General features: G+C 41.7%; 1 protein-coding gene across 8 annotated transcripts in view; it reads right to left on the bottom strand.

Annotated features, from left to right (window-relative positions):
- The window catches only part of lrp2a (low density lipoprotein receptor-related protein 2a), a 53,047-nt gene that overhangs the window by 16,739 nt on the left and 11,104 nt on the right, over nt 1-25,204 (bottom strand). For 4 of the 8 annotated variants that reach the window (XR_008603270.1, XM_035955500.2, XM_035955506.2 and 1 more), the window contains 42 exons: nt 23,874-24,097; nt 23,203-23,409; nt 22,567-22,769; nt 22,250-22,390; nt 21,777-21,980; nt 20,961-21,153; nt 20,031-20,156; nt 19,693-19,823; nt 19,349-19,486; nt 18,961-19,242; nt 18,624-18,863; nt 17,850-17,969; nt 17,254-17,370; nt 16,732-17,112; nt 16,395-16,409; nt 15,873-16,121; nt 15,066-15,277; nt 14,753-14,937; nt 14,424-14,652; nt 14,085-14,262; nt 13,777-13,905; nt 12,802-12,968; nt 12,388-12,531; nt 12,163-12,272; nt 11,556-11,733; nt 11,210-11,423; nt 10,872-11,111; nt 10,488-10,676; nt 7,421-8,353; nt 6,578-6,743; nt 6,340-6,498; nt 5,941-6,230; nt 5,652-5,852; nt 5,441-5,467; nt 5,300-5,335; nt 4,971-5,213; nt 4,753-4,878; nt 3,653-3,772; nt 2,931-3,062; nt 2,090-2,291; nt 1,689-1,984; nt 378-1,044 (listed from right to left, as the gene is read on the bottom strand). Coding sequence is in view for 7 of the 8 variants with exons in the window: in XM_035955500.2 (XP_035811393.2) it covers nt 378-1,044; nt 1,689-1,984; nt 2,090-2,291; nt 2,931-3,062; nt 3,653-3,772; nt 4,753-4,878; nt 4,971-5,213; nt 5,300-5,335; nt 5,441-5,467; nt 5,652-5,852; nt 5,941-6,230; nt 6,340-6,498; nt 6,578-6,743; nt 7,421-8,353; nt 10,488-10,676; nt 10,872-11,111; nt 11,210-11,423; nt 11,556-11,733; nt 12,163-12,272; nt 12,388-12,531; nt 12,802-12,968; nt 13,777-13,905; nt 14,085-14,262; nt 14,424-14,652; nt 14,753-14,937; nt 15,066-15,277; nt 15,873-16,121; nt 16,395-16,409; nt 16,732-17,112; nt 17,254-17,370; nt 17,850-17,969; nt 18,624-18,863; nt 18,961-19,242; nt 19,349-19,486; nt 19,693-19,823; nt 20,031-20,156; nt 20,961-21,153; nt 21,777-21,980; nt 22,250-22,390; nt 22,567-22,769; nt 23,203-23,409; nt 23,874-24,097 (8,744 nt within the window). In the remaining variant the exon portion in view is untranslated. The remainder of the gene's footprint in view (nt 1-377; nt 1,045-1,688; nt 1,985-2,089; nt 2,292-2,930; nt 3,063-3,652; nt 3,773-4,752; nt 4,879-4,970; nt 5,214-5,299; nt 5,336-5,440; nt 5,468-5,651; nt 5,853-5,940; nt 6,231-6,339; nt 6,499-6,577; nt 6,744-7,420; nt 8,354-10,487; nt 10,677-10,871; nt 11,112-11,209; nt 11,424-11,555; nt 11,734-12,162; nt 12,273-12,387; nt 12,532-12,801; nt 12,969-13,776; nt 13,906-14,084; nt 14,263-14,423; nt 14,653-14,752; nt 14,938-15,065; nt 15,278-15,872; nt 16,122-16,394; nt 16,410-16,731; nt 17,113-17,253; nt 17,371-17,849; nt 17,970-18,623; nt 18,864-18,960; nt 19,243-19,348; nt 19,487-19,692; nt 19,824-20,030; nt 20,157-20,960; nt 21,154-21,776; nt 21,981-22,249; nt 22,391-22,566; nt 22,770-23,202; nt 23,410-23,873; nt 24,098-25,204) is intronic. The other 4 variants (XM_035955503.2, XM_035955501.2, XM_035955504.2 and 1 more) reach the window with 4 other exon arrangements.

The raw sequence follows: 25,204 nt of genomic DNA, 5'->3' as shown, positions 1-25,204 counted from the left end.
TGTTTGCTTGTTTATTTAAATATTAAAAGTCACATTGTTTCATTGGTACATTTTCCATTAATTAATTCTAGTTGATTGTTAGTATGACGCAGCCTTTTTTTGTCAGAGCGCAACAGGTCAAATTTCACTTCAGTTAGAGAGTCATAGGTTTTATCAATAAAATTCAATTGTATTTAAACTGAATTAAGACATAGTAAGGCAAATATATTAGATCATGTTGCCTGTAAAACTATTTTAGTCATTTATTGCATTGAAATTTGAAAATATTTACAGACATATGCTGTCACCAATATGTTGTGATAAGCCAAAGGGAGAAAAAGCAGCAAAGCCAAATAATACATACTGACTAGGCTCTATTATATGACTTATTTCCTTACCCATATTTGGGGTGCAACACAATGGCTCTGGGGTTTTCAAAGCAGTAGGTGTTATTGGCATCGACGCAGTGTTCAGTCAGTTTCTTGACAAAGCGGCCATCCAGTTCAGACACTTTGAGACAATCCAAGAAGCTGTCCACCCAGTAGAGTTTCCTGGCTATCCAGTCAACTGCAAGACCCTCCCCATGGAGAACTCCATTGACCACCACCTCTCTGTTACTGCCATTGAAGAACATCCTTTCTATCACTCTGCGACTCACATCAATCCAATAGAGACGTTTATCAACACGATCAAAGTCCATGGCGACCACACTGGTGAGGCCCTGCAGAATAAGAGAGTAGGCCTGCCCATCTGTCGACAGGTTCCTCAGGTAATAGCGGTTGCTGAAGATGAGGTAGGGTGAGATGTTGCTGTTCTGACGGCAACTGCGACCATCCGGCTCTCTGAGAAATCCTGGCGCACACTTGCACACGTAGGAACCAACAGTATTTTCACAGACCTGACTGCACACACTGGGTGACTCTGCACACTCGTTGATATCATCACATGTTTTGCCATCAGACATGAGGCGGTAGCCGGGACGACAGGTGCAGATGAAGCTGGTGGGTGTGTCAGTGCAGTTGTGATCGCAGTGATGAATGGATGGGTCTGTGCACTCATTGATACCTATAGGCAGAGAAGAATAAGAGCCAATAAGCAAAGACAACACCTTCATCGTCTGAGAACATGTTCATAGAGAAAAAGAAAGTCATCATAATATTTCATTTTGATTCTAATCCCACTTCTGTATAATGAGAATGTAACATGGTGCAGTTAAAATGTTCTGGGATTGTCTGTGGTTCACATTTGTGCAACATGTGTTACCACTAACTGGCCACAACTACACGATCATTTCCCTGTGATGTCTTCCTCTTCTCCAAAATGAAACTCAAGTTGAAGGGCATCATTTTGACACAGTTAAAGAGATTCAGCACTCATGCTGGATGGTGCTTGACATGTTTAATTAACGGTTTAATGGGGATGGCAGCCAAATTTAAATCAGGTACAGTTTTTGATCTTAATAGGGACTGTCTCTAAAATTTCTGATCACATCTTGTACGTCATCCCTCTTCATTTTCTGCAGAAACAATATTGTTGTTATTATTGATAGCTAATAGTTTCTTTACTGTCAGTAGAATTTCTAAATGACAATCTGTGAATGTCACTTGCAGCACCCTAAAACGAGCATGCATCATCTCAACAATTCCAACTGCAGACAAATTCTCTGACCACTGATTTACAGTAGTATTGTCAAATCTCTTTACACTCACCACATCCTTTCTCGTCGCTATTGTCAGAGCAGTCATCACTCCTGTCGCACACCTGGCTCAGAGGGATACAGTGTCCATTGTCACATCTGAACTCTCCAGGAGGGCAGGTCGGCACTGGTGTGTGGCACATGTGCTCCAGCTCATCAGACTCATCCCCACAGTCATTGTCGCCATCGCAGACAAAGTCATGAGACACACAGCGGCCGTTCTGGCAGGTGAACTGGTGCTGTTGGCAGGGTTGGTAAGTACAGCCCTGCTCATCACTACTGTCTCCACAGTCATTGCGACGGTCACACCTGACGTTACAAAACCACAAAAATTAAATGCAACAAAATTAGCAAATTTCCAGAGAGACTCATTAAAGCTGTAATTTATATTTTATCTGAGAGATTTTCTCTGACCTGTAGGTACTGCGTATGCAAAGGCCATTACTACAGGTGAACTCATTGATGCCGCAGGATCTGTGGGTGCAGTTTTGGCGCTCATCTAATGCATCTGCACAGTCTGCATCTCCGTCACACACCCAGTCACGTGGAATACATTTTCGCTGAGGTGGCTGGTTGTTCACACATGTGAACTCTGCACTTGAGCATGTGCGATTGGCTGGGAGACAAAACAAAATCAGGATAGGAGATTTACAAGACAAATGAATAAATAATGACCGTGATGACCCAAATGACATATTTTGGGAAACCAAACATTCCAAACTGTATTTCAAAACATGCAGCTGTGATTACAAATTCTTTATCCATCTAATGTGATTGACTTGCATTGTTTGAAGTGAGTCTCCTACTGAGGCACAGTCAGTGCTGAAGTCTTTAGCTCCAGGCATCTTATTTTTGGAGCACACTTTGGTGAAATATAAGAATCCTGATCCACCCTGAGCCAGGAAGCCAGTGAAAGGAGACATGCACAAAGTAACGACTGAGGCAGGAGAAATCAGGAATGTCAGCTCCTTGGACTGGAGACCTTCTACAGGAGACTAAGATGCTGGGCACTGACTGCCAGTGTCTCCCCTACAACACTCCCCCAGTGGTGTGTGCCTAAATCAGTCAGCATCCTGAATAACAACAGGATGAGGGCAGCAGGAGGGGGCAAAGTCGAGAAGTGGTGGGGAACAAGAGGATCGTTTTTGAGGGGGGTGGGGTGGATGAAGAAGTAAGAAGTACAATAAAGATTTTTTTTTTAAAGGGTAAACAGAAAGAACTGTTGGCAAAGAGATCAAAGATGAGAGATGCATACCACAATTATGCCTCTGGTCTTCATCACTCATGTCACCACAGTCATTGTCACCATCACAGATCCAGGATGAGGCAATGCACCTGCCATCATCACAGTGGAACTGATCTGTGTTGCAGGTTCTGACCAGTGTGGCTGCAGACACAAACCAGACACATTAGACTGCAGATAATACGACACAAATACAGTGCTGTGACTGAATAATGTCAACTAATTTAGATCCATTGTAAATGTGGATCCCTTTTCACAACCATTTTTTTTTCTTTTTTGTAATTGCCAATTATCTCAGGTACGTCCCCCCAATGCTTTTCAACTAATAAGGAAAGGCACAATACAACACTGGCAAAGCTTTCAAAATAGTCATGGCAACTCCACATTCCCATGCATGGTGAGCTATCTAAACAAAAGCCAAAGTGAGGCTCTGTAACCCCTGGTGGACAAAGGGAGGGGGAGGTGCTGTTTGTCAGAGGACATTGAGGGGCGTCACCACAGAGGAATGCGGCACACAATAGGAGGCCTGACTGACCACATCGTCAACAAAGAAATACACCACTGACTCGCACTCTCTGCTACATCACTCACAGGAGTCTCTCACACAGCACACAGATGGAGATTGGCGGACAGACACAAACGCACAATGACCGAGCAGCTGATAATGGGGTGGGGGCAGACGCATAAAGCCAAAAAGCTCTATTCTGGGGGTGAGAGAGTTGTGCAACACTCACTGCAGGAGAGGGGTTCATCAGAGCCGTCAGCGCAGTCAGCCCCTCCATCACAGTACCAGTGGGCGGGGATGCAGCGGCCGGTGGAGCAACGGAACTCACTCTGGGAACACGTGGATGTAGCTATGTGGAAGATGAAGAAAGGCTTGAAATCATTTGGAGGAATCCTGCCTAACTTGCACTGAGCAGACAGGTTGAATGACTTAAGATTCCTTGTTTGCAACATATCATATACTCAAAAGTTTCTTCTAAAATTGTTTAATCCAGTTATGTGAAAAAATTCTGTTGCTTTTTTTTGATTCATTATAGCAGAAGCTGGTTTGAGTGTTCTTTGATATTTCTCTCTGCAATCCTTTGCGTTATTAAATTTGTCTTTGCTGACTGATTTATCATATGTGCTTTTGCAGAGCTTGGAACTCGAGTATTCACATTGAAAAAGTGCAGGAAAAAATGTCAATGCTAAAATATGTTAATATAGATGATTTAATTAGCTTTTTGTTGGTGTTATAAATCTAGAGTTTTCCAGAAAAATATATAGAGAGAACAACTGGAAAAAAATAAACAAACTGATGATGTTGAGAAATGGATGTCTAACTTGGAAAAACAACAAAAATAATTATACGCATTGTATACAATTAGTATGTAATATAGATTTGGGGCCCACGATTCAATGTTTCAACTTTAAATTTAACACTTCATCTGTCAGTGATGATGATTTATAAGTGTCTGAAATCTCCACTTAACTCATCACTGTATAGTAAACTACATATTAACGCATTTAGCATGCGTGAATGTTTGTTTGCAGCCAATGCTAGCACAAGCATTTATCATAGCCATGTATTTTAGCTCCATCTCATTTAAATTTCCCAATATGTTATGCAACTGAGTCACAGCACCAAGACCCTGGTACCTGTACACCTAAATTAAATGCAGCCATAAAACAATATTATGAATTATCTATGTCCGTTTCCTGTAAGTATACAGAGTAAAAGGCTCATTCACACTACAATTTCAAGGCAGCCATTGTATAGCAAAAGCAAGCAATAATCAAAACCTGAAAAAAATACAAAATTGCCTTATCCTCAAACTGTTGCTAAGCTCACCACAGTGTGTAGGGCTCTCATCACTCATATCCCCACAGTCGTTGTCTCCATCACACAGGTATGAACGAGGGATGCAAATGTTGGTAGACTGACATTTTGTGTGTTCTGGCTGGCAGGTTCTCTCCGCTGAGATAATCAGAAATTAGAACATACTTATTAGAAGTAATGCCCACTTTGATGAGTATATCCCTCTCTTTCACTTCTGCTACAATACTCACGGCAGTTTTGTTCATCAGAGGTGCCATTGTCATAGCAGTTGTTGATGCCATTGCAAACATAGTCCTTTGCAATGCAGCGCCCATTGTTACAGGTGAACTCTGTGTTGAGGTCACAAGGTCTGAAGAGGCAGCCCACTTCGTCACTGTTGTCTCCACAGTCATCATAATGGTCACAGCGGTAGTGGTAGGGCACACATTTCCCATTACCACAAGTAAACACTGTGGGCTCACAAGTGTGGAAGGCTGCCAATCAAAAGTGAGAACAGGTCAGAGTTCTGGCAATTATAGCATAAGGTCAAGAGAAATAATGCCTGGTATACTCATTTTACCTGACAAGGCAATAAAAGATGACAGCAATTGCGGAACTGCATGTGAAAATAAGCACATTGATTCATGTGTTAGTGTTTGTGTTATTAATTAGAGAGAAGCATGTCACTGGAAATTAGATCATAAAGTCCAAAAATACACACCAGCATAGCTGAAGATTGGTTTACGTCCTGAGGAAGAAATGTGTTAGGGCAAAACGATAAACAGAAACTTGTTAGTATTAGCGAAAGCAAAGGACAGAGAACTGCAAAGAAAGAGATGAAACAAGGTTTCTGATTTATTCATGCAAGAAGATAAAGGGCTATGGCAGTGAGATTTTTGATAATCCAATAGAGGAAGAAATGACCACCCTACCACAGACTCTCTCCAATTCGTCGCTGCCATCTCCACAGTCGTTGTCATTGTCACATTTCCACTGGGCTCGAATACAGCGTCCATTCATACAGGTGAACTGGCCTGGCTGGCAGCGAGTCCCATTATCAGGGATACAGTGCTTGTTGTCAGCCAGATACCAGCGGCCTTCTGATGGACACTGGCACTCAGCTCCATTAGGTCCTAACAAGATAAAAATTACAGAACAGTTTATGCATTTATTTTGCATTTTCAGCAATTCTCCTAAAAGAATACAAGTGAAAGCTTTTACCTGGTGTGCAGATGTGGCTGCAGCCTCCATTAAACTGCTGGCAGGGACTGTCACACTGCTGCTGCTTCCTGGTGGCCAAAACATGGATGTCCATTGGTCGAGATGGAAGGTTCTGAATCATCACTGTCTGGTCAGAACCATCATGCTTATTAGCCCGATAGATGCTGCGTGTGTTCCAGTCAGTCCAGTAGATGAATTGACCAAACATGGTCATGGCAAAGGGGTAGATGGCTGTGCTAATAATGACCTCACGGTTGGACCCCATGAGAGAGGATCGCTCAATCTTCTGTCTGTTGGCAGAGAAAAATCATGACAATGTCAATAGCTTCAGAGTATCAAGATAATGAAATATAATTGACAACATAAATTTTCAGAAATGGAATTTTTTTTAGGTCTTACAAGCTTGCATCTGCCCAGTAGAGCCTCTCTTCCTCATAGTCCAGGGTGAGGCCATTGGGCCACACCAGACTGCTGTTCACAATCTCTGTCCTGAAGTTTCCACCTAAGGTGGCACGCTCAATCTTTGCATGAGTTCCCCAGTCTGTCCAATACATGTATCTGTGGAACAAGGAAGAATTAATTAATAAATGTCCAGTTTAATCTCATGAACTAACAGACTGTGTTGTCTAAGTCTTACCCCCTGCAGGGATCCAACATGATGGCCCTTGGCCTGGACACATGAGCAATAATTGTTCTCTGAGAGCCATCCACTGACATAGAGCTGATGCTCTGGTTGACATAGTCGCTGTAGTAAATTCTTCTGTTTATCCAGTCATAAGCAATGCCATCAGGAGCACCAAGATCTGTCAAACCACAGACACCACATCAGCATTGTTGGGAAGTATGAATTAATTAATCAACCCCCTTAAACTCAACCCAGCCAGTAGCTTTGAAAGGCACATTATCTTTAAAAAAAAAAAAAAGAAAGAAAGAAAATTATATCATCAGTCAAAAACTGTAAAAACTAATGTTCAACTTTCCAGTGGGCTACTTATTTGTGACATGCCATTCCATTGTAAAATTAACCAAATCTAAGTTTAAAATTGTGATGTTTCATCAAATGTACTTTATTGCACATACCAAATATGTTTGTTATGACCATGTTCCATTAAAAAAAAAAAACCTGCACTCCTCGACACAATCATTAAGCCATTTATTGACAGAGCTGCAACCAACAATCTCAGACTTTATGGCTGAACTGGACTGAACTACAGTCTGTGCTTACACAGAGCAGAGATAAGGCAAATACAGAAGCAAATAAAGAATGTAAGTTGTAAAATGTTGATAGCATGTAAAGTCACCATTTCTTTACAGCACTGATAACACCAGTGGCCATCTTGAAAAATACTGCAAAAATGTTTATTCCAGCTTTTTTCAATTTATGTAAAATGAATTATCTAAGAAATTACTTTTTTTAATGATTCGTGATTTGCTTTAGACGGTTAACAAACAGAAGTAACAGTATGACTGCAAAACATACCTGAAGCCACCACTATAGGAGGTGAGGTGGGAGATGACAGGCTGATGTAGCTGATCTTGCTTGCTCCTGCACCTGAGCTCTGTGTGAAGTAGATCCTCCTGTCTGTGAGGTCAAAATCCAGTGCTACTGATGTACGAGGCACATTGACAACAGGGAAGGGCAGTGCATGGTCCTCAGGATCAAGTCGCAAGCTGCGTACTGTGCTCTCAGTAGTGTAGATAAGGTAATCATCCCTTGACACCACACAGCTCTCTTTATCTGCTGCGAGATTCCCAAAAGCACAGCTGCATTTTTTATCCTGGGTGCCTGTGATGGAACCTGGGAGGGCAAAACAAAAGTGGGCACAGCCTCCATTTGCTTCCATGCAGGGGTTGTAGTTAAGCTCTTGGACACTGGTAGGCTGGGAACGCTGGTCAAAGATAGTAACGTCCCTCAGCATATTGATATTGTCTCTAATGACGGCAGGTTGCTCTGTGCTGCCTGGCTCTTTGCTTGCTTGGAACACCTTCTTGAGGTTTCTGTCCACCCAAATGATGCTGCTCTCAAACACTGTGATCCCATAAGGAGTTGGGTAGCGGCTGCCATATCTCACTATCTCCGTCTCCCCTCCTTGAGGGTTGATTCGAGCAATCATATCCAGTGAGTCATCCACCCAGTAGACGTAGCCAGTTTGCCAGTCCAGAGCAAGGCCTCGAGGGGTGATGATCCCTGAAGACACTAAAACTGTGCGGTTGGTTCCATCCAAGAGTGCTCGCTCAATTTTGGGGAGCTGACCATAATCTGCCCAGAACAAGTATCGGTTTCTGGGGTCTACGACAATATGGCGTGGCATGTCCACCTGGGTCTTCAGCAGCACCCTGCGGAAAGTTGTGTTCAGGCGAAGTACCTCAACATATGTCTCAGTCAGGAAGGCGTTGGTGAAATACAAATTCCCTAAAGACAGAAGTGGTATCATACAGTATATCTGCCAGTCATGAAATCCTCAATCACAAAATGATAAGTCACACTGGTAAGGGAGTTGCTCCTTCTTGGAGTAGAAATCTAGCTTACTGTCTGACAGCTTGATTGTGTAATCAGAAGAAAATACACTTTAATTTTGCTCTGTGAGTCCAGTCCTGTGTCAAAATTTCTTAAGTTTACTCTACCAGGCAGACCTGCTGTCATTATCACAAAGCAAGGTCAGACCAATCAGACTAGTTTTGAGTTAGTCGCAGTGTATTTAATTAGAGTTAATTAAACTTCCTGGAAAAGCGTTGGACATATTGGTTGTTACTGAGGCACAAGCAATAGTCATTGAGGTAAAATTTGCTAAATAAATATAAGCACAAAATTGTTAGAATAGTAGGCTTGATACATAACCTATGCACCACACTAAGTAAACTATAACAAGAAAGTATGGGAGATAAGTTAATTACTGACATAAAGTAGCACTTTTCCAGCTGTTGAAGCGAGAGAGCAAAACAACACACAGTGCAACTGTCTACAATATAGTCTGTGCTCCAAAATAGGGGTGAAATGCTTTGATTGCAGTGATCTCAATCTGCAACAGTGCTTGTGGAAATCAGAGATTCAACAAGCAAGGACTGAATGTATATATAACAAATATTATAAAAAGGCAACTTAATTTGCTGTGCAATTAATGCAGCGAAAGAAATGGCTCTAAGAGCTGGCTCTTTGAAGTGAACTTTGGGAGCGCCTGCCTGGGAGACAGAGCTGCTTTTTTTTCTCTCTCTCTCTATTTTATTCTTTTTTCCTGTTCTCTGAGAGAGACAGAGGTAGAATGCTACAGAGGCAACACGCTGGAAAGGTGAGAACACGAGTGACGGCAGTAAAATTTGGATGCATTTCAATTACATCGATAATTCAAAGGAAAAGTGTGGAGTATGCAAGAGGTAACAGAGGTAAGATGCAAGAGGTAAAATTTCATATCTTGCTGGCTCTACAAGCAACCTGCACTGGCACATTACAACTGTACACCCATCAGTGCAGCTGGAGGAAAAAAGACAAGCAAGTGAACCTGCTACTAATGAAAGTGTCAGTTTGTCTACTGCAACTGTTGCTGCTGCTGCAGTGTCTACAGCAGGGCTCCAGACTACGACCAAAATGGTGCACTTGTGATTTTTTATGAGACTGTAAGAGTTAAAATTTCAAGTGGTCACATTTGCCAGGTCATGATGATCATTAAGCCGTATTTGTGTCACTCTAACTGGTACAGGCAGCAACTGTGTTAACCACAGTGGTAGATAGTAGTACTTTTATAACTCTGGTGTACTGTGGTATTTACACTTATCAATGCGGTCTTCTGAAATGTGGAGCACACCTGCATGTGCTGTTTTTTCTGCTCATTGAAAAGATCACATGTAGAAAAAAATCACTCGGTTATTGACTGGACAAATCTGACACTAGAACGGTCTACTTTAACTCTTTTCATGGTCACTTTTGGTCACACACCAGTCTGAGCACCGCAGCTACCCAGCAGCAGCTGCCGCAGCCTGTGACTTGGGGCGTTTAGGGAACATTGGTAAATTGTAGTATCTATTGATAAGAAAATGTTCAGCAAGTGATGTGTTTTGTCTGTGACAAGTTTCTACCAGTGAAAAAGTTCACCACCACAACCGCCTAGACCTACATTTAGGACTCTATGAGACAGTTTATGCAAAAGGCTATAATTGATTATAAGTGATACTCTAAGCTTCTCCATGTTGTTTCACTGTAAACTGTAAATCTGAGGAGCCACTTGTGAGCCAAAAGAGCCAGCTCTTTTTAGTGAGCTGAACCATAAGAACTGGCTCTCTTAAATGAGCTGGCATTCCCATCACTACTAATCACCGTGTGTGGAGCAGAATGATTGGGGACGGCTACTGTGACAGGGAAGTTTGAGTATTGTTGTGCACCACAAAAAACAGGCCGACATTAAAACAATAGTTCAGCTAATTAGTTCCGCGTAGGACCTTTTCCTCCCAGTCACTCATGCCCCTCCTGTTGTGCCTCTACAGCCCCCCAGAGGGGCGCACCCCAAACTTTGAGAAACACTGACTTAATGTGTTGTATGAACACAAATGCATACCTGCAGCCCAGTCAACAGCTATGCCTCGTATTCCGTTGCGTCCTATTCCAGATGTTACTATGCTACGTAATCCTGAGCCATCTGGCTTGATCCGTCTGACCCCGTTCTGCACCGCCACAGTGCTGCTGAAGTCACACCAGTAGATGAAACCAGAAGCCATGTGCACATCAATGTGTAAAGCATTACGACCTGAAAGAGGATAACCCAGTCATCACAGTCCATTACTGTTACTTCAAATACAATGATCATATCGTAAGAAGCTCTTTTTTTTAATTCTGTCAGTCATTCAGTTCACTATTCCAACTAAACTCAGCCTCTTGACAAAAGTTAATGCACATTTTATAAACTCTAAAACATCATAAATAATACATGATATTCATTTACCTCTCCCAGCCACAGGCACCATGGCTTCAGAATGGTCGGAGCCTTCCAGACTGAAGCCTTTAATAGCAGATAGAGTGGAGATGACCACATAGGATTGATAGGGAGCACAGGTCTTGTTGTCAGCATTAAGTTTGAAACCCGTGGCACATGCACAGGTGAACAAACCCTGCGGTCGAGGCAGACAGAGCTGCTCACACACTCCCATATTGTTGCTGCAGCCATTGGATGTCCCTGCAGATGCTGAATTTTAGAGAGAGTGCGATGTCACAAATTTAATAAAAGGCAACATACAGCAGGGAATTATGTGTTTTCAATTGATGCGTACTTGTGCTACTCACTCTCTCGAAAATGAACTTTCAGAACTCTGAGTCCAGATATGTTGTCACGCAATACAATCTTGTTGGCACCTGTGGACTTGTCTACTCGCTCTATGACCTCAAAGTCACGGTCAGTGAAGTAGAGGTAGTTCTGATAGACAGCCACACCCCAGGGGTGAGACAGGCCTGTCACTATGGTGATGCGATTAGTTCCATCTGGATCACCACGTTCAATCTGTGGCAATATAAAGCCAAAAAAAAAAGTCAAATGGAAAATTTATATTTTGAATAATCATCAACATTGAAACTAAGGTGCAGAGCCTTAAAATTACATGAACTTCACACAGAGCTAAAAGTGAAGACCCACCATGCCAGTGCTTGTAACAGCCCAGTAGAGCTTGTTTTCTTGGATGTCCACTGTGAGGAACTCGATGTGATCGAGGTTGTTGGTGAACAGGGTGACTGGGTTTAAGCCATCCATATCTGCAGATGCCACCTTGGCAGGGATGCCACTTTCTGTTCCCTGGTCTGTCCAGTACAGTTTGCTTAAGAATATATAAGATTGCCAGTGAATTTCTGTGATTTAGACTTTTGCAATTTAGTCATAAATATACAATGCATGTGCTTAGTACTTTTTTAACAGCCTGATATGTTATTGTCAATTAACAGAGATGAAAACTGTCACTGCTGGATGAAAAAAGTTTAGGAACAAAGAAAATTTCCCTTGCATTTTACAATAATAACAACACGGTTTCTGTGATTATACAGTGTTTTCAGTGTTCAGAAAGTCAGTAAATGACCAGTCAACAGACCAGGAGACTGTTGGCTGGTGGGGTTTCAGAGTGCGGTGTGATATTCAGTAACACTGGTTGGGATCTCTCTAGAGGCAGAGCAGATGGCGATGAGGAGGCTGTTAGAGCTCAGTAGCTGTGGCCTTGAGTGGCTGTGCCAGGGCTGTGTTAAATGGGGCTTACCCACGTGCTGGGTCCACTGCAATGCCAACAGGACTGCCAGCGCCAGTTGGAGAGCCATTATTTGTGATTAGAGTTTTCCGGTACTGTATCTCCCCTCTCAATTTTAAAACCTGGCCGAACACAAACACAAACAGGTGCAATTATTGACTTGCAAAACTGTATTGTGACACTGCCTTTATTTGCACAAATTTTTATATTTACAGAACATTGTATTACATGTCTCACCTCAATAGACTGTGTAGCTGGATTGGTGTAGTACAGGTTCTCTGTTATCCAGTCCAAGGCCAGGCCTACAGGGGAGCCAAGAATGGCTGCAGAGGCAAACTCTGTCCTGTTAGTGCCATCTGACTTCACCCTGTGGATCTCACCCTGGTGAACAAAGGAAGACATATTAACCTCAATCACTGCTGAATGTGGATATGTAAAGTGAATTGCGTGGAGTAAGTGAACAGTTATTGTGTGTATTGTAATCTCAAAATTATCATTAGAGGACAAGTTAAGCTCTAAATGGTGATATGAACTCTACATACAGAGTATGTTTCTTGTACTGGGTCTATCAGCTCTGCACCATATATAAATTTAATATTTAGCATACTATGTTGGAAAATAGATAAAAGAGCTGGAAAAGTGAACACTTACAGGGTGCTCGACCCAGTAGATGGTCTGCTCATTATCATCAAAGTCAACGTCATAGCCATTTTGAAGACCAGCAACAGGAACCATAGCATCGTTACTCTTGTCTTCTGGGTTCAAAGAAATGCCATAGATGATGCTGTCTCTTACAACCACCAGGAAAGGATCCTCAACTGAAAGTAAAACACATAAGAGAAAAGCATTAAAAATGAGAAACTAAGTACAGAATTACATACAAACTGTTCTTCCTACAGTACAATAAACAAACTACTATAAAAAAAATGAATTACATAATAATGATTTCTAAAATAGAGCTAAATAAATCATGTTTTCTGAATGTGGATGAAGCCTGAGGTAATCAAAAACTATGATATCTGGCGCAAATTAGGGATCCCACGCTAAAAGGCCTTTATCTATAAAGGAGATTGACTGGTGAAAGCTGGTTCCACAATCTGATTTGCTTTGTCATCTGAGATTAGAATCAATGAATGGTTGTAGGGCATTTTCATTCTTGGATAATCGCTGGCCTCAGGGGTAGACTGTGTTCTGCTTGGTTTGAATGGGCTGAAACCTGAGATGAGTTAAGCTGTTGACCTGAGGCAGACTCCTTGGACTTTGAATTAAAGGTCCCTTGTCTCCTTAAGACCTTGAAAGACACGCTTATATGATTCTTAATATTTATGACTGGAACAGCAGTTTACAAGAAAAACTAAATGGGAGACTGTTGACAAGTACCTGGATGGATCAATAATACAAAGTTCATGTTTTCAAAGATTTTTCCTCTTACCAACATTGAGATAGTTACAAACGAAGCATGCAAAAATCATCATTTCCACAACAAGAGTTTGCTCTTTTATACCAGTAAGCACAGTCAAGATGAATACCTTATGAGTATATCAACTTATCAGCTGCATCTGACCTGACTTCCTTTTTCATCAAACCAAGTGATGAGTGTTTTCCTCCTTTTGGCAGGAAGCATACCTCTAGTGCAGGTGATTTGGTCTGCTGCCAGTGTCCAGCCTGAGGGGCAGGCACATGAGTAGTACCTTGGTCCCACAGCAGAAAGTAGGCAAATATGAGTGCAGGGACTCCTCAAGCAGTGATTTTCCCCTGCAAATTGTCAAATCACATGTAGGTACACACAAACACAGACACATCCGTAAAGAGTCTTGCTTCACAAGTTTTCTATGATTATTTTTTAAACGTACTTAAGAAAAAAAAACAATGCACCTGCCAATGTAATGTCAGATGCGGCAGAGACTGGGTTATATTCATTACATTTGGCATACCTGCTGGCTGCCTGGCTGGGTGTACTGTCACCAGACCCATGGGCTGAGGGAGGTTGAACAGCATCACTGTCTGGTTCTCCCCATGCCACTTATGAGCTCGCATCACACGGTTGATGTATCTGTCGGTCCAATAGACAAAATCCTCAAAAATGGTAATTGCGTGGGGATGTTGCAGTACCTTTTCATAGAGAGTAGCAAAAGAAAAAAAAGTGTCTTACACATGCTATTCAAAAGGAGATTGAATCTTTGTTCACCTTTTGATTAATAACACAAACAATATCCCTGAGATCATTTAGAAAATGTGTAATTAGCATAAAATCTGCCATTGCATGCACTCACCAGGTCACTGGCCAAAACCTGTTTCCTGTTGTTGCCATTATAATCACAGTAGTCAATGAAATCCAAGTAGGCATCAGCAAAGTACAACAAATTGTTTGGATAGTCTATGGTTAGTCCATTGGGCCAGTACAGTTTGCTGCTTATGATAACAGTCCTCAGTTTCCCATCCATGCTGGCCCTCTCAATGCGTGGGTTCCTTCCCCAGTCAGTCCAGAACATCAGGTGAGCACTACAAAACAAATAGTCTGTTAACACCAGCTATTTTAATGATAAAAAATTAAATGCTTGACATTAAATGGCACACAGACTGTAACAAACTTTTTTCTAACCTGTCTCTTGGGTCCAACACCAGGCCTCGAGGGTTGGTGACATTTTCACTGACTAATACAGTCCGGTGGGTGCCGTCCAGTTTAGATACTTCAATCGTCTCTAGGACATAGTCCGTCCAATACAAGTTCCTGCCCACCCAATCCACAGCAAGACTCTCTGTGACAGTCACCCCACTGTTGAATATCTGTCCACAAGAGAATCACTCTTAGTTCAACGGGTTTTCTGGTGAAAATAGCACTACATTAAAAAGTAAAAATAAACAAATAACATGCAATATGTCTGCAGTAACATAAAGGGACAAATCAAACTCACCACAGTTCTATCACTGCCATTCTTGTGACAACTCCAGATTCTATCCTGGCTTGTATCGGACCAATACACCCGATCTGTTACAGAGTCAAAATCTAGGGCCACAATGTTGCGTCCATCTCGAACCAGTGACCGGACCACATTGGGCTGAGTGGTTATGTCATCTTGCACAATCTGATTTCGACTGGCCACTAGCAGGAACGCCTGACGAGAATCTGTCAACAGACATCAAACCCCTGTTACCTATTTTTCCTGTCCTTTCTCATGCTAATGAGAGCACTTATCAGCTTTCACATGTTGACCAAAACCATACAACAAGACTGTTAAATAGACCCCTACTCAAATGGCAATCCTTTGGGAATGCACTTTTGTCTAAATAAGGCCCTATTGTATTGCAAAGCCTTTCAGCGGGTTATCTGTGTGGAAGAGGAGCTCACGTCAGGCACGCTCCCTATAAACAGCCCTTTGTTTGTGATTATGTCCTAATTACACCGGCGATGGCCAGTGAGTGACATATATGTTATTTCTCTTATCTTACGAAATCAGAGCAGCAAAGAAAGACATGGGAGAAGAAAGACAGTGTGTCAGTCTGGCAGTCTAGGAGCCAAGCTCCCCCTTATTGCGGTTCCTTATGAACAGTCGGCGCAGAGAAGGAAACTGAGATATGAGCTGTATAGGCAAACCAGTGATGAAATTTAAATTACTGTAGGACTGATATTAAAATAATTTTTCTGCATTATAAAATTATGCACTGTCATTCAAAACTACCATGTTCCATGCACTGAAAGTTTAAGCCATATCCTTCCTCACCTGAGGCCTTGCAGGTACGCTGGTCTGCTTCAAGAGTGTAACCCTCTTGGCAGTGGCAGCGGAAAGACCCTCTCTCATTAAAGCAGTGCTGGCTACACAGTCCAGGAGGATTACACTCATCCATATCTTCACAGGTTTTAGAGTCATTGCTTAGTTGATAGCCCACAGGACATGTGCACTGGGCCCCAAATGGCCCTTGGATACAACCATGGGTGCAGCCAGCATTGTTGTCAGAGCAACTCTCTTGATCTGTGGTGAAAGCAGAAAAAGAACAATTTAGTCCTGAAAAATGGAAATAATGCCACTAATATACATGCTGCCCTCTAATAAAAATGAACATCAAAGCACTAACTACTTTCACAATTGCTATTCTGCGCCAGAACTATTTTTAATGCTTATTTGTGGTACGTGATTGTCAAAAATCTATGACTACTAAATAATTAATGAAGATATTCCATCTGTTGAACATTTAATCAAAGCTACGTGCAGCATTTTTACCAATGATTGAGAGCTTGCTCCTACCTGGTAAAGGCTCATCTGAAAGTTGTGAGAAAGGCAAGAAGGGGAAATCACAGATCATTTTCAGGTTAATACAGGACAAATCACACACATGCTTGATTTCAACACAAGAATCCAAAGACAGATGATATTCAACACAAAATTTCTGTGAAATGAAGTTCCTTTTGTTTATAGAATACAATAACTAGAAAATACTGTCAAATTAAACAAAATCAGCTGAGAGATTGATCCTGCTTGTCTTATGTGAAAGTGCCATTGAATTTGAGTAGGCCAGACTCAGAAACAAAACAAGTCCTGACAGACAAAGAACATGTTCTAGGCTGAAGAAACTCAGACTTACTGCAGAGTGGAGACTCGTCAGCACCGTTGGGGCAGTCAGGAGTGTTGTCACACACTGTAGTGAAGTTGATGCAAACACTGTGGCCAGGGCACTGCCACTGCCAACTCGGACATCGGAAGGGCGGTGTGGGACAGTCTCTTTCATCACTCATGTCCCTGCAGTCATTGTCCCCATCACAAATCCAGCTGCGCAACACGCAATTTCCATTATCACAGCGGAAGAGTGAGGAGGGGCATGTGCGAGGTGGGCAAGCATGGTGTTCATCGCTGCCATCCTCGCAGTCTGGATGACCATCACACTCCCAGGTAGATGGGACGCAGCTCCCATCTGACTGGCACTGAAACTCACTCTCATGGTGGCACATCCCTGGAGGTCTGGTAGCTGAGATATATTATGAAACAGCATATATAGAATATTAGCACAACTACTGAAAACTCAAATATATTAGCAACCTTGTACATAATTATGCAAGGCTAAATAATTCTTCAGTAGCACAACGCATGAAAGTACATAAATACTTACGACAGTTTTGCTCATCTGAGCGATCGCTGCAATCAAAGACTCCATCACATCGGTAGTAGGAGTTGATACACTGGTGACCACTGGAGCACTTGAACTCATTCACAGTGCAGTTGTAGACTGAAAAATCCAGTTGAGTATGTTAATACTGATATGCAATATTTCTGCAGTTGTGTATGTTTGCTGAGTTCAGTTGTTGTGCAACACAGATAATGAGATCAATAAACTAAGAGGCTTAGGAAATGCTTGTTGAATTTTTACAAAGAATTCAATTGACCTCTACAACTTCTTCAGGATGTTTAGCGGGCAAAAACTGAGCACTGCTGAATGCTTTTATTGCTGAATTATTTATTGGGAAATGGGCGATAAAGAGCCTGTACACAATATCTCAGAATGAGAGAGTGGGCTGCAGCAAGTTAACAATTACAATTAACTGATTTCATTGCTTTTATAAATACAAGTAAAATGAAGTTAAATGATTCTATAAAAAGACACACTTTTGCTACAAAAGCAAGAACTGGTGTGCTGTAAGCAAGCATCACACGAGACCAGTAACTACATGTATGTTCAGTGAAACTATAACCTAGAAAGCTACTCACTGCATCCCTGTTCATCCGCCCCATCCACACAGTCCCTATCACCATCACAAACATAGTTGGGGTCGATACAGCGGTGGTCTGGACACTGAAACTGTCCCGGATGGCATGTACTTCCCAAATCTGTCAGCACGGAATATGAGAATAAAAAGAAATGTTTCTTGGTCAGTGCATACGATACTATACAAGAGTCCGTTTAAAGTCATTTTCAATTTAAGAGGAACAATAATCATTCTTCTAAAATGATCTGATTACTGGTAACTGCAGAGGACTACACTGGCTCTACAGAAGAGTCAATGTTGTTTAAAGGCATAAGAAGTTGAGTATCCTTTTTTCTATTAAGCAATCCAAAATTTGTGGGGAGTTCAACATGCACGTTGTCTGGTCCTAGATAATCTTAGAGGCATCCATGGAAGAATTCTTTTCAAGTGAGCCATCTCCAGTGGCCTAGTAATCAACTTTTATCTTGAAGTTGTCAGAAATAAGGTCAGACAGGGTTATCCTTTATAACTACTTTAAAAAGACTGCATGAAAAAATCTTTCAGGTATATCAATCATGCACTCTTTAGATCTTAAATGTTTTGTTTGTCAACTTTTTTTTTTTTTTTTAGTATTTTCTTAAACAAATGCTCTATTTCTCCCCTAAATTTTCTTTCTTTTGACGCTGTAATGAATAAGGGTCACTCTTTCTGCCTGTTTTGTGTTCAGAATGATAAGAAAAGATCTCTAAGCAAATCCTCTCACTTTTAAGTTGTTGGCCTCTATAAAGATACTCACAGCAGTCAGCTTCATCTGAACTGTCCCCACAGTCATTGTCAGTATCACAACGCCAGGTATGTGGGATGCAGCGGTGGTTGGCACAGGTAAACTGATTTGCAGGGCATGTTCCAGGTACATGTGTGGGGCAGTTGATCTCATCGCTGTTATCAAAACAGTCATTGTGCCCATCACAGCGCCAACCTGCAGGCACACAGCGCTGATTGGCACAGGTGAATGCCGAAGGGGAACAAGTGGTGTCTAAAGAAAGAAAGAAATGATGACGTTGATTACACATGAACATGAACTGAGTACGAAAACAAGGGTATAATCAAATAGATTTACTAAAAACCATTACTGTTAATTCCACAGTTGACTTCGTCACTGTTGTCATGGCAGTGATCAACACCATCGCATCTGTAGCTGTTTGGGACACATTTGCCGTTGCCACAGGAGAAGGAGTTGGCTCCACACTGCAATGTGGGGGGCTCATTGGAAGGGTCTTCCACACACGTCTGCTGGTTGGATGACAGCTTCATGCCATACGGGCAGCCGCACACCCTCTGTGAGTCTGGGGCTGGGAAGCAGAAGTGGCTGCAGTCTCCATTAGGATTTGTCTGCCTGTTGCAAAGGTTGGAACCTGAGAAGGGGAGTAGAGGGTAATTACAAGGAATATGACTGACAAGTGTGAGCTGCTGCTATGCATGAATAGTGAAGGGAGAGGACCAGTGAATAAAGCTACTGACCAATCTGATAGTTGGAGTTGAAAGATTTAACATGCATGATGTGGCTGATTCCTCTTCTGATAATGACCATCTCCCCTCCATCTGTCTTGCGCACACGTACAATGCCACCCAGGCGCCAGTCAGTGAAATATGCATACCCTTCATGTGAGAGGAGCAACAGAGCACAACCTCAGTTACCTTATCTTTCATCACCTCCTGCTAATAGCAACTGTGCTTTTGACATGATCATCATTAAACCAAGCCCTAGAGTCAGCTCCAGAGAAATGAGCTCCTTCTTGATTCAGTTCAAATGTATGATCCTGTACTGGATATACAGGCATCTTGTTGCTGCTGCCAGGCCATACCTTCAAATATGGTAAGGCCAAATGGATGGGAGATCTGGGTTATGCGGTCCAAAGAAAGCCTGTTCTGTCCATCAAAACTGCTGTGTTCAATTTTGTCAAAGAAAGCATCTACCCAATATAGACGCATTGAGCTGTGTGGAGATAAAAGCAGAGAACCATGAGGGTAAAATAAACACAGTCACTCAAATACCATCAGGGTAGGGTTGAAACAGAGATAGGTATAAATGCAGTGACTTATTGGTAAAGAAAAACATCAATCTTCAGCATAATGAAGAAGGAGTAATTGCTTATTATAGGACTGTTATGCTGGGCACGTGGCTGTAGGACATTTGGCTCACCTCCAGTCAATAGCAAGACCATTTGGCCAGCCAAGAGTTGTGTTTACAATAGAGAGGGCATGTGACCCGTCACCCCAGGCCCTCATAATCTTTGCTGGCCGGTACCAGTCAGTCCAAAAAATATACCTGATGAAGCAAAATGAACAGAAAGGCTCAATGTCTTATTTCACTCAAGTTTTCCTACTTGAATACAAATAAATATCTTTCTGTGTGATGTATTTATTTGATTTTATTCGGGAACTTCCACAATATAGAGCTTTCCTGTTTATACCAACTTCTTAGTGTTCACTACAATACTGCCCTTCACACTGAGCTAATCTCAGCTGTTGGAAACAGAATTCCTTTTATCAGGTGGGGGCTTGATTTGTGGACAGTTTATGAATGGGTGAACACCTCTTAAGGTTGTTTAACCAGACATTGATATAATTGTAATATATATATATATATATATATATATATATATATATATATATATATATATATATATATATATATATATATATATATATATATATATATATATATATACACATATATATATACATATATATACATATATACATATATATACATATATATACATACATACATACATACATACATACATATATATACATACACACATACATACATACATATATATACATACACACATACATACATATATAACAAAACACAACAAATGCAAAATATTCAGTAAACAGGGGTTTTAAACTGGCTAAAAGCTCTCGTGTGCACATATGTCACGGCAGCTACATGACACTGTGCAGGAATAGTGTCCTCTATGATGCAGTTATATGTTTTATAGTTGATACTGCATTGCATACAGTACATAGCTTCCTTGTACAAGCGGTTAAGCACAATGCCAATATTTGTTTGAGTAATTTTGATTTATAGAAATCCTAATAATTCCCTGGTGTATATATTTACCCAATTAAAGGATGCACCACAATAGCCCTTGGATTGTTGAGGTTACGTATGATGGCCCTCCTGGACTTATCAGCTAACTTCATGACAGATATACTTCTGTATCGTGGGTCAGTCCAGTAGAGGTTTTTTGAAATCCAGTCGTAAGCCAGGTCCTCCACTCCGTCCACTCTATTGGCTGCCAGCACCTCCCTGCCTGTGCAGATCAAAGCAGTCAGAACACCATTTAACACAGAGATGAAAGAGGAACACATTTAAATAAATAGGCTGTCAGCTTGAATTTTCCTCTTGTGGAGCGAACAGAAAAAACTAGAGCACCTCCAAAAACAACATCACTGATCAGAGCAGTGGTGTTTCTTTTTTTGTGTGGTGTGACTGCTTGTGGATAATCAGACAGTAGCTACTTTCATAGCTCAGGTGACAGTCCAGAAACTAAATGTTAGAAATGCTTGGCAAAACACTCTTGATTACTCCTATTAATTTTCAGGTCCTTAGCCTGATATGCAAGTTGATTATATGATTTATTTTGCACTATCCATACTCCTGTCCACTCCCTCCCTCATAGTACCAGGCAGCCCTATCAGGCACTCCCTTAACTCCCCGTATAAGCCTGGTTGAATCACATGGTAGAGCTCTCTGCTCTAGAAATTATCCAAGGATGCAAACACAGAGAAAATAGTGGAAACATATTAGCTGCGGACAAGTTTTCAGACTCCACACCATGTCTTTCTTTGTATTATTATGTTATTGCCGTGCTTTAAATGTGTTCAGTGGTTAGGATAGTTACAACTATTCAGCTGGAGAAGACAAGATGCTCACCTGTCCCATCTACTTTCTGTTTATAAATAATATTTTTGGCTGTGTCTGAGAAGAAGATAGCATCATCCTCAGCACTAAAGTCCACTCCAACAAAGTAAGAGGGTGAACCAGTGACAGGCAGGATGATGTCCTCCTGAGAAGAGAGGTTAAAGGGGATCCCTCTCACAGCCAGCTGGCTGGAGAACAGCAGAAACTGCCTCACAGCTGTAAGCAAGAAATCAGAAGACCAGATGAAAAAAAACAAAAAACAATTCACGCCAAAGGCATAGAGTCTCACAACAAAAACATTCTATAGCATATAAGGGTTAAATAAAATTAAATGTTTATTTCTGTATTTGTATGTGTCAGGTGGACCATTTTATCTTCAGGGTATTCAGTATGATTGTACTCTTTAAACTTGGAAATATTCTAAGATCAGTAAAAAAAAAAGATAAATAAAATAACTGCAGTTAAAAAAGGAAATGATGCCTTACCCAAACATCGCTTTCCATCAGCATGTAGGTCATAGCCCATGCGACATTTGCAGCGGTAACCCAGTCCTCCATTGTCACTCCTGTGGCTCAGAACACAGATCTGCTCACATCCACCTCTGTCTACTCTGCATGGGTTTGACACTGAAGACAAAAGCAAGCAACCCCAGTGACTAGAAATCGTATATGAGATGCATTTTGACCCTAAGAAATGCTAAATGGCAGAACATCTGGACAAATTTACATCATACTGTAGCTGTAAGTGTGAGCTGCATCAGGATCACTCTAAAGACAAACATCTGTCTTACTCATGTGCTTACCGTGTGGCTGTTTCAGCTGGTGTATCACTGCTACTCCATGTGGAGTCTGAGATGTACTGTAAACCACCTGAGGACTGCTGTCAGTGAACTTGTTGGCTTTCATCACAGCCATCTTGGTCCAGTCCGTGAAATAGACATTGTGCTCAAACAGACTGATGCCAAATGGGTGTGGGACAACAGCACCTCCATGGACCACTGTTTTTCTATTAGAAAAAAATTGCCGACAATAATTTAGTAAAATCGAGATGCATCTCACTATTTGCACATCCCATAGAATCCTTGCAAGTTAGCATTTATCCATCCATCCATTAGCTATACTTTGTTTTATAGAGGGTCAAGGGAGAGTCAAACCCAGGTGACATTAGAAAAGAGGTGCAGTAAACCTTGGACATGTTGCCAGTTCATTGCAGGGCTAACACAAGGAAACAGACAACCTAACTTGCAAGTCTTAGGACTGTGGGAGGACAACAGAGAACCCAGAGAAAACCCATGCAATCACAAGTAGCACATGCAAACTACACACAGAAAAGCCCCAAACAACTAACACGTTCAAACCTACTACCACAGCGCTGTGCAAATTTATCTGAACATTTTTAAGCAGTCTTCTTTTGGAGGAATAAAATATGAAATATTCACCTGTGCAGACCATCATATGTTGCAGTTTCAATGTAGTCATATCGACTGTCAACCCAGTAGATGCGCTTGGCATCGATATCCAGCGTGATACCAGCGGGCCAGCCCAGTTTAGTCCCAATGATCCCATAGCGGTTGGTACCATCCATGAAGGCCCGCTCCAGGCCTGGTTGTCCATTCAGTGCCTCCCAATCTGAGAAGAACATATACCTGTGAAAGGAGGGTACATTATTAATCTGCCAGCTTCCACTGAGGTGGGATCATTACATGAGGATTGCTACATGCAGGTGGGCACACAGATAGCGCATGTACACCCTAGACCTGACCCTAAGAAAAAAACATTACGGGCTTCCCTTTTTTAATTAAATCCAGCATCTACAGCACAACATTATGTCTCCAAGTGGGTGGCTGTGCATCCCACCAAAGAGCTGTACATTAATTTAAGATAAGCAATTTCTCTGTAGCCACCTGGCTCTCCTCCCCCCTTGAACTATACTATTGGATTACAATGAGGGTCATCACTTACATTGCTCTGCACTAATCCACCCAGGGCAATCTGCTAATCTCACACACCCCCCTCATTATTCCATGCCAATGGAGCACGACAGATACTGAATGTGGGGATTGGGAATGGGTGCACAGATGAATGGATGGAAACTGGGAGATGTGCTTACCCGACAGTGGGGTCCACCGCCAGTCCTCTAGGGTTTCCGAGGTTTTCGGTGATGAGTGTGACCCGGTTACTTCCATCAAAGTCCACCATGTCAATCCTGTTGACGCTGGCCTCCACTACATACAGTTTATTGTTCACCCAGTCCACCGCCAAATTCTCAGGGTAGTCAACTGATACATTTAAAACCACCTGCATGTTGGAACCATTCATATCCACAGAAAACACCTGTACACAAAAGATGCCATTGTTGTCAGGAAATTAGCCCTTAGGTGGTCACTCTTTACATAAATAAAGGGAAAATGTGAAAGGTTATTTTCACAATTTTTCAAGAGTATCTAAATACAAAACTCATCTGTCTATATGTACATTTAAAGTGTTAATGGTTGGCGAGAAACCAAAAGAATTCTGCACTTGAAAGACTACAACTTTGGAATACAGCCATTTGATTTTACTAACCCCGACTGCGGACTCCTAGAATTAGCTTTGGTTGAACTTTGGAGTCATGTTTTTACACAGACCATGAACCCAGGATTTGCTTAAAGAGAAAAAAAAATGTGGCCAATATGAAGAGGGGAACAATTCAAGTGACAATATGTGTTTTAAAATGAATTTGGATGTATTGCTTACAGAGAGTTTTTAAAAACGTCAAAAAGAAACACATCACAACTCATAGAAAAAGGCAGAGAAAGAGATTTTAATTTCTTGTTCAATTTATCTGCCTTGTTACATTGCTGTAAAGCCTGCAAGGTTTTCGTGAACCTGCCACTCTGCTGATACAATGATGGCACCAGCTTCTCAGACTGGAAGCCTTGGCACTTTGCAGCTGGGCAGGGGGGTTCTACTCTTAGCAGCTCTGCTTCTTTTGAAACAAGATCCAGACGTCTAAAAAGCAGGATTTTCAATTGACCTGTTTAAAGAGAAACTGAAGATGTGGAAATAGCCTGGTAGTTTAACCTTTCTGGTTGCATTCACATGCCCTGTTTGTGCCCCCCTACTTTTAATCTGACATGCTGCCATGGAGGTGGCTAATATGCACAGATGCCCAGTCAGAGATATGTCTTCGCCTTTCAGCCAAGTGGCTGCAGTTTAAACCACCGAGAAGCCCAGACATAAGCTGAACAAAGACTTTTTTAGCTGGCAAAAGAATGCATATAAATGGACAGTGCCACTGAAAACAAATACAGCATGATTAGTTCGAACAAGATCAAGTTACAAAAATTGCACCCTGGTATGTGAACATCATACCAGCCTATCAGACAGGTTTCAAGATTAGGCCATTTGGATTCTGTTACATATCTGCTTCCCCCTCATTATGAACCAGCCACTATGGGG

Source organism: Amphiprion ocellaris, chromosome 11 (assembly GCF_022539595.1).
Source record: "Amphiprion ocellaris isolate individual 3 ecotype Okinawa chromosome 11, ASM2253959v1, whole genome shotgun sequence".
Lineage (NCBI taxonomy): Eukaryota > Metazoa > Chordata > Actinopteri > Pomacentridae > Amphiprion > Amphiprion ocellaris.
This window is presented reverse-complemented; position numbering and strand designations above follow the sequence as displayed.